We start from the raw sequence: 17168 nt of genomic DNA on the forward strand, positions 1-17168 counted from the left end.
TGATTAGAGGGAGGAGGCAGGAGACAGGCTTCAGCAGCAAGGGGACTAGAACCCAGGCACTCCCCAGACCTGTGGGGGTTGGCTAAAGTTAGTAGAGATCAGCACACTCTAGGATTACAGTCCAGCTCAAGACAAGCAGAACGCAAAGCCCCCAGACATGTTCCAAGTCTGAAATTCTCATGGCGGCTTGGCGTCTGGTGTGCCCAGCAGTGAGGTTCTCGTCTTTGACAGCTGGACAGGGACTGCCAGTTGTCCTTGTACGGCACTGATGGCTATAGCGAGACCACTGTGGTCACCCTGTGAGGCGCAGCCCAGACGCCTCTGAGGTGACAGAGGAACCAGGAAATTGCTTTTTCGTTGTTTGGCTTCTGGCTAAAGGGGAGTCCACTGAGGTAGAGCCCTTGTCTGCTTCCTGTCTTAGTGTGTTAGGATTTTTATGCCGAGTGTTGTGTTTTAAGTTATTCATATATTACTTTTCAATCTAGGAAGGGAGTCTGGGTTTTGAAGTGATAGCACATTGTGGCATGCATTATTTCATGGGAAAAGCAAGAGCAGGTAAGTATTTTGCTTTAGGATTTCTGTAGCACTGAAGTTTGGGGGAAATGGAAGGCGGTGATAGAAGTTAGCTCTCGTAGATGGAATTAATAAATAATTAATTCTGTTAAAGCAATTGTATCATACTCTATACTTAGTTAGCATGGTCACTGACAGAGTGACCCGAAATAGTTGATAATCCTCCAGACAGCTAGGGTATTTGTAGAAATAAGAATGTCCTCTTTTTCTTATGTAGCTTGTGTTTTTGTGAGAGATTAAAACATAATATTGTTTGATCTTAGGAGCCTTATCGCCAGGCAAAACTGGAAAACTGGGAGTCTATATGAAAGCCGCTAGAAGTTAGAATTAGGCCATGCATGCATCTCTCTCTCCCTGTATCAGGAGGTACTCAGTGCCATGTGAAACTGAAGGCCTTGGTAGTGATTTGGAAGTTGAGCCTGGGTTTTGGTTCTGTATTTTGTCTTTGTACTTCGATTTACTGAGATCTCTGGTGTAAAGAGAGTTTTAAACTACAGCCTTACCTTTGGGAGAGCCCCCTTTTCTTCCCAGCACCCCCACTAGTGGAGACAGGACAGGGCCGCTATGTAGGGGTGAGGGACCTCCTAGAGCACCTTGCAAATCCGTTGTGTCGGATCAACTGCTGGTCTGTGCCCTCCTTGACCGCTGCTGTCTGTCCCTCCACATCCCCGAAGGACGCGGCTGCCAGAGGGTGTTTCCGTGGAAGCAGCTCTGCCCTTTCGGCTGGAAGCTGTCGGGAATGCTGCAGGCGCAGTTTTGATTTGTCTCAGCTGTGTCATGAGCCATGTGTCGTCTTTTACGTTGTTTCTTCACACGACGCGCTTTAGTTCTGTTTTTCCCATGTTTGTTTCATTTGACGTGTCACGTGCCATTGAGTTGGGGGGGACTTCAGAGGGAGGCAGCAGAATTTATTCACGCCATATCCCTCTTTGTCTGTGAAGCGAAATGGCCAGCCCTTGGCCTTAGTTACTAATAATTGTACTTCGTAAATCTGATGTTTGAATCTGATCTAACTTTTAGAAACTCCTCCTTGGGATGGAAGCCTTTCTCTGGATCGGTCTACCTGGGACGTGGATTCTGAACTTGCAAATAAGCTGTATGAAAGATGGAAGCATTACAAAAGTGGCCACGTTTGCAGGTGCGTCCTCCGTGGATGGGCAGGGGCTTGACTGCTTCCTACTGCATTCTGCACTGGACTCGTGAGTGACCGTGCAAACTCCCAGCCTCAGAAGCGTTGCCAGGGCAGCACCGTACATATTTCTCGGCTGTTCCTCAACTGGAGTTTGCTCAACAGGCATCAATTTTGCCTTTTTTTTTTTCTTTTTGTATTCTGTCTCTATGCATAGGCACGTATCCACCGACTGCTTTTTGCTGAGTTGTTTGAGCATAAGCAGTGAATTTTACCCTTGAGCCCTCAGTACTTTCCTGGGAGAATCTCTCATGGCCGTCACACTGAAGCTTTCAGTATTAGAAGAAAATGATTGGAAAATATTCTTTTATATGTAGCATTACAACTGCAACCAGCAAAATGACCAATAATGTATCAGCTATAGTTCATGCTAAAAGTTCCCTAGTTGGCCTATGACCTATGATATACCTGTTACCACACTTTGCCCCCTTCTTTTTCCTTTGTTTTAATTCGGGGTCATTCAGGGCTACATCCCCTTGTCTTGTTTCCATCCATCTGCAGTTTTTATCACATTGACAGATTTTCTAGTCTAGACAAGTTGTCTTACAGACTATTCCACACCGTGGGTCTTTCTTCTGTGTGTAATTGGTTTTCAAGTCTGCATCAATTTTAGCGAAACTACCGGCTCCCTGCTGGTGTGGCGCTATCGGGGCCTCATCACACGAGGAAGCACACAGATGTCCTTTTGTCCCGTGGTTAGCACTGCAAAGTTGAATGCTGTAGGTGACTCGTGATGGATGTCCACCTTGGCGAGCTTTTCCCTTTGGTAACATTTGCTGATCCCTAAGACTTCCACACCGCAGTTGTAGTATTCATGGGCAAGCCTTGTCTCAGCCCGACTGATGCCTGTGACGTGGGAAGGCTGAGGGTGACATTGTGTGGGCTCTGTTTATTACCATATACTGTGTGAGCCTTTAAAGCCCCCTGTGAGCATCACCGTAGATTCCAATTTCTGTCATCATTTTGTTAATTTGTGTGTGTGTGTGTCTACATGAGAGATGGGTGTACACGCATGTTCCCATGTTCAGAAGGCTGAGGGTCATGTGTTAGGTACCCTCTGACTGTCCCTGAAGACGGAGCTCAGCATTTTCAGCTGCCTGAGGCCCAGGTGTGCTTGCTTGCAGCCATGCCCAGCTGCTTTTGTGGCTGCTGAGCTTCCTTCCTCACGCCCCGCAAGTGATCTTACTCACCGAGCCTGCTCCCTGGCTCCATAGTTAGCAGTTTTGATGACAAATTCAAATTTTGCTGTGTGTCCTTCTGGGCAGCTTGTGTGTCTCTGATGTGGTATCAGAATGGCAATCATTCTCTGATTGCTTGCTTTCTAGTAACAGGGGTTTGCTCGTATGTGCTTACGTGTGCATGAGTATGCCTTTAATGTCGGACATTGAACTCGGGGACTGACATGAGAAACGTGTGCTCAGCCCCAGGATGACGTCACCAGACCCCTAGGATCCGTCGTACACTTTATCTTTCCAAATTCTACCAAAAGCCGTTTCCCCCGGAGGTCTTGTGCCTGCCTTTTACAGGGAATGGTATTTAGTATTTCCATTTAAAAAAAAAATGCCAAGGTTATTTTTTGTATATATTTATTCTTCTTCTTTTTTCTTTGTCAATTTTCCAGGAGAAATGTGTTGGGAATGACTCAGTTTGCCTCTGCGAAGAAATCCAAGGACTCAGAACCCTTGGTTTCCTTTTTGCCCCGCTTGGTCCTGGAGCCTGGCCTCGTGTTGAACTTCGGTGCCACTGCCCTCAGGAACAGCGTGGTGAGCATAGTGTAGCTTGTCTGTGACACCAAGCGGGGGGCTTCAGAGCACTGGGGCATTTAGACCTGGAGATTGGTTCCAGACGAGATTACTTGAAATGCAGACACAAGCGTCATTAGGACATTGAGTGGGGATGTGTACAGAGTACGAAGAGAACAAAGCCTCTGGACGAGGAGATGTCCACTGGATAGGACTTCATCCATGTTAGAAGAGGGGGAGTGCCCAGCAGCTGGCAGTGGAGAACATCTTGGTTCACACCGGCTGAAACACGTCTCTGTCATGGAAATCTAGAGGGAGCCATTGCTCCGTGATGCCCGCAGTGCCTTGGCACTGGGTGTCTGTTGACCCACCTTAGTGCGCTGGCTTTTCCCACAGTCCGGGTGACAGGAAGGGGCGAAGGGAGCAAACCGAGGACACCGCACCTAAGTTAGGGTGGCGCACCGCACCTTGTGCTCTCTGAGGCACCTCGGCCGCCACCTTGGCGTAACTTCTAAGTTTCAAAACTAGCACGAGGAGCTTCCAACCACCCCTTCCTAGGATTCATGCCTTTTTTATGTTTGTTGATTTAGTGGTGTGTGTGCAGGGGACATCGGAGGACTCTTTCCAGGACCTGGTTCTCTCTCTTATCATGTGGCTTCCAGAGCTTGAACTCAGTTCATGAGGCTTCAGCATCTTTGCCCAGGAGTCCTCAGTATTCAGTGTGCCACACTTTCCTGCCCCCCCCCCCTCTCCGTAGGTGTAGCTTTATAAACCTGAGGGTTAGACATTGTGCTGCCCTTCCGCTAACTGACTTAAGTACACGGGCTTTTGTTTCTAGAACCAGAATATAAAATGAAGCTTCATGATTGTTACCAGATCTATGTTCTGTAGGCCAGACTTTCTAGTGTCTTACCTTACGGGGATTTCCTTTTTCCCGTTGGCCTCAGATGGAGCCCAGGATCTCAGTGCACTGCCTTCTTGATCTGCTTTACTCTCCCTGGGTCTGGGCAGAAACCATAGTATTACCCTGGTGTGAGCTTTGGTCATGTTCTTCTGACAGGAATACCTTAGGAGGATTCCATGTTCTTGGCCACGTTAACCCTCCTCTCCTCAAATCCAGGTGAAACACTTTGTGGTGAGGAACCCGTCCCCTCGGCCAGTCTCCCTGCAGCTCCTGCCGCTCTCCCTGTACCCAAAACCTGAAGCCGCACTGCGCCTGCTGCAGAAATGGTAGGCGATTCCCTGGACGGGCTGCGGGAACTCCTGCACCTCCACCCCAGGCTCTGTGCAAGCACAGTGCGAGCCCATCAGCCTGTGCCTGGGAGCCTGGTCTCCCGGTGCGTGTGGCTTGAGGGAGGTCTTGGAATTGTGTGATGCCTTCATTGTCACTGTGCCCGGTCTGTCCAGAATTCTTTTCTTGAGTTACAGTGTCACAGGTTTTCATAGAAACTTCTAAAATTAAGAATCTTTTAAATTACGATGATCTTCGTTAGCATGGGAAGTGAGATTAAAGACTGGTGCAGTGGTACCGGCCTGTAGTCCTGCCACTTGGGAGGCCGAGACGGGAAGATTGTGAGTTCGAGACTAGCCAGGGCAACATAGTGGGTAGGAGGCTGTGTAGCAGACTCGATCCCAGATTTCTCAACTTCTGCACTAGTGCCCTCTAGAGGAAGGAGGGCCCAGCACTAGAGGCCTTCAGCTCTTTGGCTGGTTTCTGAGGCCTGCAAGACTTCCCCAGCCATGTCAGCCCGTGTCTGTAGACACTGCCGGGTCCCATGGTCATAGTAAGGCCATAGCTCGAGAGCGACTTCCTCTCCAGTTCCATAGCAAGCCACCCGGAGGACTTAGCATTGCTTCCTATGTAGACCTCTGTTGCATGTTTCTCTCTGTGTCATGAATTCCCTGCATTCACAGGTACCAGTGTGGCTGGTGGGTGTGGAGAGGGCTGAGGGGGAATCTGATGAGAAGTGGGGTAGCGAGTGTGTGAGCGCACACATGTTGTTAACTCTTTGCTGGCTGATCCCAATGGTATTTTGAACACTGGAGGTTTTTGCTTCATTTTTAGGTTTGGCACAGATATGCAGATGATTAATTTCACAACTGGTGAATTCCAGCTCACCAAAGCTTGCCCTTACCAGGTAGGAAGTCATCTTCACTGACTTGCTGGCTGCAGAAACAGTGAACCTGACCACCTCATGTTCTGGTGTCTGTATGTTCTGTGTTGGCTCTTGTTTTCCTCCTCTGGGCATGAAGCACACATAGTAGGGTTTGTTTGTTTATTTTTCTATTACGTAGCACTGCAGGATTAGTGTAGCCTGTGAATCATCTTAATGGGATGGATTAGATTCATGCAAGAGAAGAAAGAACAACAGAATCAGATATATATATTAAAAAAAAAAACATAGGGGCTGGAGATGTAGTAATATGGGGCGGCAGGGCTGCGTCCCCCACACCCGGCCGCCCACATGGCTAGCTTATGCTCCGAAATAACAACACACAAACTGTATTCTTTTAATCACTGCTTGGCCCATTCTCTTCTAGGCTAATTCTCACATATTAATTTAGCCCATTCCTAATCATCTGTGTGTAGCACCCCAAGGTGCGCTTACCGGGGAGATTCTAGCCTAGTCCATCCTGGGTCGGAGCTTCATCCCGGGAGCAGGGCATGGCGTCTCTGCTGAGGCGTCTGCTCCGGAGAGCAGAGCTGTGGAGTCTCTGCTCACTTCCTCTTCCTCCCAGCATTTTGTTCTGTTTACTCCTCCCACCTATCCTCTAACCAATAAAATGGGCCAGGGCAGTGCCTTTATTAGCCAATGACCTTCCTCCATCATTTCCCCTTTTTCGGTTTAAACAAAAAAAAAAAGGCTTTAACATAGCAAAATTACATATAACAAAACAGTTATCAAGTAAAAGTTACAATAATCTTTATCATAACTAAGGAAAACTACAACTAACTATTCTTAACTCCATCAAAGACTCCAGAAAGATACAATACTACCTAAGCAAACAAGAAAAAAGCAACTTTTAAAACTCTAGAAATGACAGAGACATCTCGCTGCCTGGACAGTCACCCAAAGTTCCTCTGTACCGTTGGGGCATCCATCTTCAGCCTTACGCAAGTTCAGTAGTCCTCTCTCTGCGGGTTCTCTGTTTCCAGTTTATGCAATAGTCCAGGCAAGAGCAGTTTCTTGCCCAAATGGCTATCAAACTCCATAAGGTGCCTCTTCGATGCCCATCTTCCTCTTGAAGTACATTGGTGCTGCCAGGAGCAGAGTGTCTCATTGTCATGAAAAGTCCTCAGTTATTAAAACATTAAATGTCCTATTCTGTAATCTTTGAAAGACATGAAGAATGTCTATCTAAAATATATCTCTATATATCTAGAAAATCTAACTAACATGACTACAAGCTTTACTATTATCGATGATTATCCATTAACAACCTATATTTCTTAATTATACAGTACATATTTAAATGAACTACACAATCACAATACCTTAATCAAAATCAGAAACACTTATATATATAACAAAATTGACCTTAAATCTCTATCAATAAAGCAAAATCTATACTAATGTAAATTATTCATATCTATATCATATCCCCCTTTAAATGTAAAAGGACGTTTATAAACCATATTTGGGAACATGGGCGCAGTTTTTTCTCTCCAAACTGCTTCCTGCTGAATGGGGGCGTCGTTAATTAGGTCTTTCATGGTATAACCTGTGTGCTAGTTTCATCTCAGTTGGCAGTTGAGCGAAGCAATTTTTTGAAGGCGTTCACACCAACCCTTCAGGAGGGCGTGGTCCATCATACCAAATCGGAATAGAAGAAATGAACAGCGTCTCATCCTCTGTGAAAACAAAATAAGAAACTCCTTTCCAAAGTATCATGTCCTTAGATCCAAATTTCAAATTCAAGGCATTTTCAAAATATCTATGTTGGATTAGTTCAGCAGCATTTATAAATAAATATCTTTTAGCATCTGTTGCTCCTTCCTCAGCGTTTAAATAATTTAAAGAGAGCATAATAGCATACAGTATCAAGATTCTCTGTGTATTTTCCATCTTTGTGCAGCTTTGTTTTAACCTCTATTTTGTTTATTTTTACTTTTAACTCTTTGCTTTTTGAGACAGGTTCTCTGTGTCTTTGACCTGAAGTAACTCTGTAGACCAGGCTGTCTTTGAACTCTCAGAGATCCGCCTGTCTCTGCCTCCCAGGCATTCGGGATTAAAGGTGTACACTGCTACACCTTGAACTCACAGAGATCTGTTTGTCTCTGCCTTCTAGGCACTGGGATTAAAGGCGTGTGCTACCACACACAACAACTCTCTTCCTTTTTTTTTTGTTACTTTAAGAACTTTAAATTTTAGTCTGCATATATTTTTAACACAGTTTAAACCATTCAGAAATTTTCTCTGTCTTTGAATCTCTCTTTACTGTATATCTCTCTTTTTCTGACCACATGAATCTTTAAATTACTGAGCAATATGGGTAGGATTAAAGGCGTGGCTTTGCCAGCTAGATCCAGTCCATTCCTTAGCTTTCCAGCCTCATGGCGGATATACAGGCTGTAGCCATGTTTACTGCAACAACTGTGTGGCATTTCAAGGTCCCTGCCAGCAAGTGAGCTACAACAGACAACACTCACGTCCTCTCTTGGTAGCCGGCCCTCCTGCCTCAAACGGTCAGAGTTTGCCCTGGCAGGACAGCCCAGAAAGCCAGCATTTTTAAATGGCGCAGCTTTTTTCCTGCTAAGGCTGAAAACCGAAAAGCATGCGTTCAGCTTTTCGTCAACACCGTTTAAGTGTTTCGTGGCAGGACCTCTTAATGAGCTGCAGGCTTTGCAGCTAAAGCTGAGTCAGGAAGCCTCTCTTAGATGAGGCGCTTGCTTGCCTCTGGCAAGCAGAGTAGACCCGAGAAATTGCTGCTACCAAGAAACCAGGCACAATGCTTTCATTTTGTTCTAGAATTACTTCCCAAGCTGTCTCAGGCTTTATGTGGAAGCAGTTGTCCACGTGGGCGCCATATGTAGTAATATGGGGCGGCAGGGCTGCGTCCCCCACACCCGGCCGCCCACATGGCTAGCTTATGCTCCGAAATAACAACACACAAACTGTATTCTTTTAATCACTGCTTGGCCCATTCTCTTCTAGGCTAATTCTCACATATTAATTTAGCCCATTCCTAATCATCTGTGTGTAGCACCCCAAGGTGCGCTTACCGGGGAGATTCTAGCCTAGTCCATCCTGGGTCGGAGCTTCATCCCGGGAGCAGGGCATGGCGTCTCTGCTGAGGCGTCTGCTCCGGAGAGCAGAGCTGTGGAGTCTCTGCTCACTTCCTCTTCCTCCCAGCATTTTGTTCTGTTTACTCCTCCCACCTATCCTCTAACCAATAAAATGGGCCAGGGCAGTGCCTTTATTAGCCAATGACCTTCCTCCATCATGGAGAGATGGCTCAGAGGTTAAGAGCATTGCCTGCCTTTCCAGAGGTCCTGAGTTCAATTCCCAGCAACCACATGGTGGCTCACAACCATCTGTAATGAGATCTGGTACCCTCTTCTGGTGAGCAGGCAGGGCAGGCAGGTAGTGTAGGTTTGACCCCCTCTACCTATGTAAATTTGGGCGGTTGTTTCATCTCATCTTTGACCTTCATAACAACATTTGAAGATTCAATGAGGTTTATAAAATAGATTACTTAAGATTTTATGTGGGTTAAATAATCCAGTGCCTGGCATATAAAACTATTTCATAGACTGCTGCTACTGATATTATTACAGCTTTAATACTAAAATTGGCATCATTTTGGTTCGGGGTTTATATTATATTTATAAGGCAAGATTTTATCTTGCAGAGTTTATGATTTCAATGAAAATGAACCCAGTTTTATCACCATTTGTCCTTCCAGGCAGCACAGGAGATGTCAGCAAGGCTTGGAGAATAAAAATGACAGGATAAATGCAGATTATATATCATACCTGTCAAACCGCTCCCTTTCCGTGAGCTAGACCAATCAGCAGAAGTCAGTTAGACAAATCAGTAAAGTCTGGCTGACCAGCGCTAAGATAGCAGTGTTTACTCAGAGGAACTGGAGGGGATAAAGGCAAACGTGAATAAGTAGCGGTGTCTCTCCTAGAGGAGGAAATCGTGAAACCTAAATTCTGCAAAACCTAAACTCACCGTTAGAGACAGTCTGTGCTTATCTGATGTGGATGGGTGATCCTGTTCAGTTGCTATAGAATTAAGCAGGAACAGTCTGTTCTCTGATTGCTGTTTCTTAGTCAAAGAAACTCCCACCCAAGCCAGGAGACAAATCCGTTGTGCAGTATCCTGCTAGACTGTCCTGGAGTTACCATCCTGAAGTTTCTCAGATGAGGCATAGGGGGTGTTGAATGCTTGAACAGTTGAGGACAGACAGGTCCAGATGGATTTTCTAGAGAAGGGGTGAACTCCAGTGGTCTAGCATGCATGAGGCCTTGAGTTCTGTCCCCAGCACGACAAATACGAGGAGAGAAAAGGAAACAGGTCGGTGAGGATGCATGCCGTCAGACTTATAACTGGGATGTGCCTGGTGGCTGTGGAAACCCACTGCTGTCTGCAGTGATTGACGCTGTCCTCTGTAACTGCAGGGTGAGCCTTCAGAGTCTGGTTTGGGCGCGCTCCATCTGCATCTGCAGCCTCTGGAGATGAGAAGGGTCGGTGTCGTGTTCACACCGGTGGACTATGGAAAAGTCACCTCCCTCATACTGATCCGGTAGGTGTGTCTCTGTCACTTCTCAAGGGTCCGTGGTGGGCTGTGTTGTGGGTTAGGAAGAGGTAGGGGCTGCAGAGAGGTGTCCTCACTTAACCCTGCCACGCCCCTTCCCTAGTGAGCTAGTATCTCCAGGAGGAGGAAGCGCATTTCACTCAGCCTCTGGTCAGAACATACCCACCCACAGGCACACACGTTTGCGTCTTTGTCCTTAGCAGTGAAGATAATTGCAACATTGCTGTAGACATTTCATGAGTAGATCCGGACCTCCAGCCTCTTGTGCTCAGTAGCCCCAAGGACAACGGGAAAAGGGCCTCCCTGGGCAGGCCCACTGCTTATTTCTCTTCCCTTGAAAGACAGTTACTGCTTGCTGATGTAGCAGGAAAAATGCTTTTTATTCTTTACGTTTCCTGCTATGGGTAGTCTTTACCAGAGTCCTTTTGTAAAAATTACATTGCAGGCCTGAACTGAAGCTATTCTCATTGGTGAGCCTAACCCAAATGCAACTTTGAATAAATAATACTTGAGTTACTTTTCAAAAGCTTTTCTTTTATCAGATCAATTGCACAGATTAATTTATTGGAGGCTGTCTTTAATATGCTAGCATGAGTTCTGCAACTGAATGAGACTAAAAGGAAAATGTGCTAAAATAGAATCCAGAGCATTTGTCCTCAGAAGCCTTGACCCGAGACTCCCCAGCTTCCTACTGAGTTGTCTCTTCATTTAAAACCTGTTCTTCTTTAAAAAGAAAAAAAGAAGAAGAAGAAGGTTTCAGAAAGTTTGTAAATAAACTTTGCTTCCCGAGACTTAAAAACAAAGTTTCTAATAGTGGTTCCTTTACTTTTGACAGTTTCTTTGTTGATTGACATAGTATTTTCTACAAATCACTTACAGGCTCTTACATCACTAACTAAGCTATTTCAGTACATTTTGCATAGTTAGAGATAGAGGTGAATTCCCTCTGTGCTTAGGTGGCATTGTCCCCGTGGTGCTGGGAATTCAGTCTCGTGTGCCTCCTTTAAACTGGGTGCATAACGTTTCGTCTCAGCATGCGTGGTGTCCGTTAATAAAAAGATGAACTCTGGCCTGCGCCACTGCATTAGTAAGAATCTGGCAAAGTGTAACTTGTGGGATGATATTTTGATTAAAAAGAAACAGAATTACAATTCTAGGGTCATCACATCTCTCAGGCAGTATTTCTTCTCATTGCAGTCTCTGTGAAAACCTCTAAAGTTTTGCCGTTTTGTCAAGTTTGGCTAACGTCTGCATCTGCCCCTTTTATTTGATGTCTCGGGGTGTGGTCACCACCCCATGCCTGGTTGTTACAGAGCTGAGCTTCCGGTTGTGGCCGGTGGTTGGAGAGTGGTGGCCACTCAGTGTTCTCCTGCCAGCTAGCGTGAGCACTCTGGACTAACATTCATTTCCTGGAGAAACCTTCATGTGTAAGATGCAGGAGATGCCATAGTTTTAAGAGACGCTTGTATTTTTAACTAACCATATTCTTTCTGTCTTGGATTAATGCCAGCTAAACTTCGCAGCTTGTAACACTTGCGCTAAGCCTCCTGGTGTCTCGGGAGGTGTTTAGCTGTGCTTTAGGGCTGTGTTGACTTAGCCTGGGGTAAAGCTGCTGTGCTACCCTTCATTGTAGGAATAACTTGACTGTCCTCGACATGGTTGCTGTGGAAGGATTTGGAGCACAAGAGCTCTTGAAAGTGGGCGGAAGACTTCCTGGTGCAGGAGGGTCACTCCGATTTAAAGTGCCCGAGTCCACCCTGATGGACTGTCGTCGACGTGAGTTTACAGGCTTGACACCTGCTACATCTTTGTCATTCACTTAATAAGTTAGAGTTCTTAAAGTAAGGATTGGTGGAAACCATAGAAATGGTTAAATATTACTCCTTATATAGATTAGACTGAGTTAATAAGTTTACAGTCACATTTTAAGCTGTTGACTCTTTCCCAAAACTCCCAATATAAAATATACTTTCTTTATTTCCAAAGGTTTGCTATTGTATCTGAACTGTGATGATGTTTAAACAAAAATGTCTGTAAACCTGGGGTGATGGAATGTACCTCTCTAGTCCAGGACTTGGGAGGTAGAGGCAGGAGGATCCAACATTTAAGGCCATCTCTGGCTCCTCATAGCAAATTTAAGGCCAGCCTGGGATATGAGACACTCTGTCTCTTCCTCATCCCTGGGTCAGTATAAGTGAGCGTTCCAGGGTCAGAGTACATGATACCCTGCAGTAAAGTCATACCGTTTGGCTCCAGGAAGAATAAGCATCTGAGTTTCGTCTCTAGCCTTGAGAGGAGGCTGGCCTTGAGTATTTCTATTGTTTTCTCATTTTATAACAACATCTAGAGATGACAGAATAAGGAACTATTCCACAAACCAGCTAGATAGCAGGCTTTAAGCTACTTAATAACTTCTTTTTGATTCTGTTTATTATTAAAGTTAGTTTTGAAGTTCATGAATACTAAATAAAACAACTTGTTCCTCGCTAGAATCGAAAGACAGCAAGCAGATCTTATCCATCACAAAGAACTTCAAGGTTGAGAATATCGGGCCTCTTCCTGTAACCGTGACATCGCTGAAAATCAATGGGTATAACTGCCAGGGTTATGGGTTCCAAGTGCTGGATTGCCGCCCGTTTTCCCTGACCCCAAACACATCCCGTGACATCAGTATCGTGTAAGTCGTTTCTGATCATGGTGCACCCTTGGGGGAGGCACCCAGCCCATTAGTAACTGACATCTTCAGCTGCTTTTATATAAATATGCTTTTTTATTAAAAAAAAATTTGTATGGGTGTTTTGGCTGCATGCATGTGTATGCACATGTGGGTGTTTGGTACCCAAGGAGAGAAGAAGCTATCAGGTCCCCTGGAACTAGAGTTAGAGACAGTTGTGAATTGCTGTGTGGATATTGGGAATTGAACCCAGGTCCTCTGGAAGAGGAGCCAGTGCTACTGAAGCATCTCTCCAGTCCTGAGTGTTGTTATGTGGGCCTAAGTTTAGCTTCTGTTGTTATTTTGACTTTGTGGTGAGAATTAAAACCAGGAAATACCAATCCTAACGATGAGCCGCTTACCCTAGGTTTACTCCGGACTTTACCTCTTCCTGGGTCATCCGCGAGCTGATGCTGGTGACAGCCGCAGACCTGGAGTTCCACTTCACGCTCAACGTGACTCTCCCGCATCACATGCTGCCCTTGTGTGCAGAGGTGGTTCCGGGTCCCAGCTGGGAGGAGTCCTTCTGGAGGCTCACCGTCTTCTTCGTCAGGTAAGCACCCATGTGTCCCACCCTCGTCAGGCAGAGCAGAGCAGGGCTCACTTGGAAATGCAGGCGTGGAATGGAGGGACTTTCATTGCTCTGAGTCCCGTGGCGGTGACAGGCGCTGCCTGAGAGGGTGATAGGACCTGCGGTGTGACTCACAACTGTTCCACACTCGCTGTCACCACCAGTCACGGTTGGCAGACCTCAGGACTGATGTCATTGAATCAGTGCAGTGACTGACATCATAAGACCATAGTGATCCTGTTTGTATGTTTTCCAAGACCGGATTTCTCTGTGCAGCCCTGGCTGTCCTGGAACTCACTCTGTAGACCAGGTTGGCCTTGAACTCGGAAATCCACCTGTCTCTGCCTCCCAAGTTCTGGGATTAAAGATGTGGCCACCACTACTCAGCAAGACCACAGTGACCCTTTAACAGTAACTATTTAGAAACATGCTTAAAAATTGAATTGTCCTGTCAGCCTTATGAATATGCGCATTTTTAACTTTTTAAAGTGCTTTTTTAACCTTTAAAAAAAATCAGAAATAAGTCATCCATTTAATAAAATGGACCCCATTTATGCAGCTGTTTTCTACCGTCCACTCACCACTGTCCTGTAAGAGAAAAGTCTTTTAACTTTGCTCTGCTTTGTTTTTGAGGCATTCTCATTATGCCGCCCACACCAGACTCAAACAGTCCTCCTGCCTCAGCTTCTGAGCAGTTGGGACTACAGGCGTATTCTCTTGTGCCTGGTTATGGTGGGTCTTCGTGATGCTGCTCAGAACCACACAGCAGCGCACGGCACTGCTCTCTCCCCAGTTTGTCCCTGTTGGGTGTGATCCTGATAGCCTTCCAGCAAGCACAATACATTCTGATGGAATTCATGAAAACAAGGCAGAGGCAGAACGGCAGCTCATCCTTACAGCAGAATGGTGGTCCAGTGGACGTGGTCAGCTCCCACTCTCACAAGTAAGGCCTCTCTCTCTGCGTTTGGGGGGTTCATGGTGCTCGTTTCTGATTTCCTTCCAAGGTCATAGAAATTCTACTCTTATCCAATTCTCTGTCGCTTGTGTGAACAGCTGCACTGTTGTCTTAGATAGTCTGTGTGAGGGCTTAGCTCATCGATGGCCTCTCGGCAGGAAACTCGTGGGGCTGGGAAAGAAGGGGAGGCTGGAGCTCCTCAGTGCACTGCCCCAATTGGTCCCACCCTCGTGCAGAAGTGAAGCTTGGTTTGCTTTGCGTTCGTACTAAACGTGTTTCTTCTTATGTTCAGAAGCAATTGCAAGAACTTTCTTGACACGTACAGCCCTCCTGATAAAGGCCGAGGGAAGAGCTGCCTTCCAGTGGGCCCACCCCTGAGCAGGATCCAGAATGCGTCCAAGAGGAGCCCGGCCACCTATGGGCATTCTCAGAAGAAGCATAAGTGCTCCTTCTACTACAGCAAACAGAAACCCAGTGCCTCCATGGCCAGCAGTGCCAACATGGCCACTGAGGAGAAGCAGACTTTGACCCTGGCCAGCTCCCTGTCAGCTGCCAGGGAAGATGTTTGCACCGATGTCACAAGTGAGAACTGGGTCAGCCTCAAATATGCCAGTGGTGTGAACGTCAGCTTGCAGAAGAATTTAACCCTCCCCAGAAATGTACTGATCAAAGAGGAAAACTCAGTGAGAAACACAGTTGTCGATAATACTTCTTCAGAATGTAGTATGAAGGAGGGACCACAGACATGTATGTTTCCTAAGGAAACTGACATTAGAACTCCAGAACCCGTGGCCGAGCTCAAGGAACAAGAGCCCTGCCCACAGAAGACTTCTAAGAAGCCACCTGAAAGTCCTTTGCCCAAAAGCCCACCTCAGTACCAGCAGCCAGACATGCCTGACGTCTCCAGGAAACACGGTAATCTTGGCCGTCTCGATTGTTCTCCTTTGGTCTCTCACCTGTAAGCTTCAGAAAGACACTGCTGTCCCCTCCCCCACTGCTTTTCTTCATGTTCTTACACCAGTGCAGTCCCGTCTTGTCTGACGCACCACAGGACTTTTACCTTAGCACCCCAAGTCACAGGGTTACAGTGCCTGGCTATGTCTTTGGTTTTCACTATGGGAGATGAGTGAGTTTGTGCACCCAATTTTAGCAAGGGCATCAATGTTGAAATTCAAAACATGGTACCCTTTTTTAGAATGTATGACTAAGAATTTCACGCTTTAGAACAAGGTAGGGGTATTAATGTCGTCTGTCATCATTAGGTTGATACTGATACATTTTTTATTATTTGTTCTTTGCTTCCTTTTTGTAAAAAAAAAAAATAGTAGTCACCCCTTGTAGGGTTTCTGACTAATCAGATCTGTACCAACTTGTTTGGTTTTGGCTTTGGTTTTTAAGACAATTTCTCTGTGTTGCGTTGGCTGCCCTGGAACTCACTCTGTAGATCAGGCTGGCCTTGAGCTCAGAAATCTGCTGGCCTCTGCCTCCCAACTACTGGCCTTGAAGGCATGTGCCACCACAGCTGGCTACACCAGCTTTTCTGATCACTGTAGCACCTCCTAGATCCTGGCCTTGCATTTTTAATAGCATCTCTTGGTTAAAGAAAGACAAACGCTGTCATGGCAGATGCTATTGACTGAAGAAGGAACTGGGCAGCGTGCCCTAGCAGATGCCTCCTCCCTCCAGAGGGCATACGCCACCTCTTCCCTTCCCCGCTCCTCTTTCTTTCTCACTCCAGTATATTAACACATTCCTCATGTACAGCTGGAAAAACTCAAGCAGCCTGTATTTATTTAAAAGAGAATCTCATAAAGTAGCTCTGGCTGTCTAGGAACTCACTATGTAGACCAGGCTAGCCACAAACTCACAAAGATCCTCCTGGCTCAGCTTCCTGAGTACTGGAATTAAAGGTGCATGCTAACATACAGTCAAGCTTTGATCTTCACACTTAGCTCTGAGCACTTGTTGGCCAGCTTCATATCACTGCAGTGAAGTATATCTTAAACAGTGCAGTGGGGCAGGGTTCTAGGGGTTCTGTTGTCTTTTAAGGCTCTGCTTGGAGTTCGCCTGGCAAGGTAGAAAGCCTCCATCAGAGCACACCCATATCACAAACCAGGAAACAAACAGGCAAGTGTAGGGGGAAGACCAAGGTCTCATGACCCCTTCCCAGTGACCTGAGCCCCGCCCAGGAGGCTTGCCTCTAAAGGTGCACCACACCTCCTGAGAGCACTGTCTGGGGAACAAGGCGTGTGTTCAAAGCATGAAGATCTCGTTACTCGTCACTTGCTGATACTGAAGTGAAGCCGTGGGAAGGCTCTGGGCTGACTCTAGAGAGCTTCATGCTTTTGGCACAATCTGCAAGAGGAACCTTGACATAAAGAATACTATGATGTAAAAGATAGTTGGGGTTCTCTGAGAGGAGCATTTATTCCAATGTGAGGTATTGGACAAGCATCACCTCAGTCAATCATCAGGACTTTGTCAACCCAAACAGTGTCTGCTGAGTAGTAAACTAAACTCCCGTCACCCCTTGCCCAGCGCCTGGGAAACATCCTCTTGTCTGTGTGAATGTGGCTGCATTAGGTCTCCCTCCAACTGAAGTCATAAAACATTTGCCCCTTTCTGTCTGGCTCATTTCATACACTACCTTTAAGGTTCCT

At 46.2% G+C, this 17168-nt stretch overlaps 1 protein-coding gene across 1 annotated transcript in view; it reads left to right on the top strand.

Annotated features, from left to right (window-relative positions):
• The window catches only part of Tmem131l (transmembrane 131 like), a 118830-nt gene that overhangs the window by 88736 nt on the left and 12926 nt on the right, over window positions 1-17168 (top strand). Inside the window, exons 15-25 of the mRNA XM_041658848.1 lie at window positions 486-555; window positions 1594-1711; window positions 3384-3525; window positions 4625-4734; window positions 5570-5642; window positions 10133-10257; window positions 11903-12045; window positions 12760-12946; window positions 13350-13535; window positions 14347-14496; window positions 14801-15423. Coding sequence (XP_041514782.1) covers window positions 486-555; window positions 1594-1711; window positions 3384-3525; window positions 4625-4734; window positions 5570-5642; window positions 10133-10257; window positions 11903-12045; window positions 12760-12946; window positions 13350-13535; window positions 14347-14496; window positions 14801-15423 — 1927 coding nt within the window. The remainder of the gene's footprint in view (window positions 1-485; window positions 556-1593; window positions 1712-3383; window positions 3526-4624; window positions 4735-5569; window positions 5643-10132; window positions 10258-11902; window positions 12046-12759; window positions 12947-13349; window positions 13536-14346; window positions 14497-14800; window positions 15424-17168) is intronic.

This window comes from Microtus oregoni, unplaced genomic scaffold (assembly GCF_018167655.1).
Source record: "Microtus oregoni isolate MIOR12 unplaced genomic scaffold, Mior012 000010F_ref0000083, whole genome shotgun sequence".
Lineage (NCBI taxonomy): Eukaryota > Metazoa > Chordata > Mammalia > Rodentia > Cricetidae > Microtus > Microtus oregoni.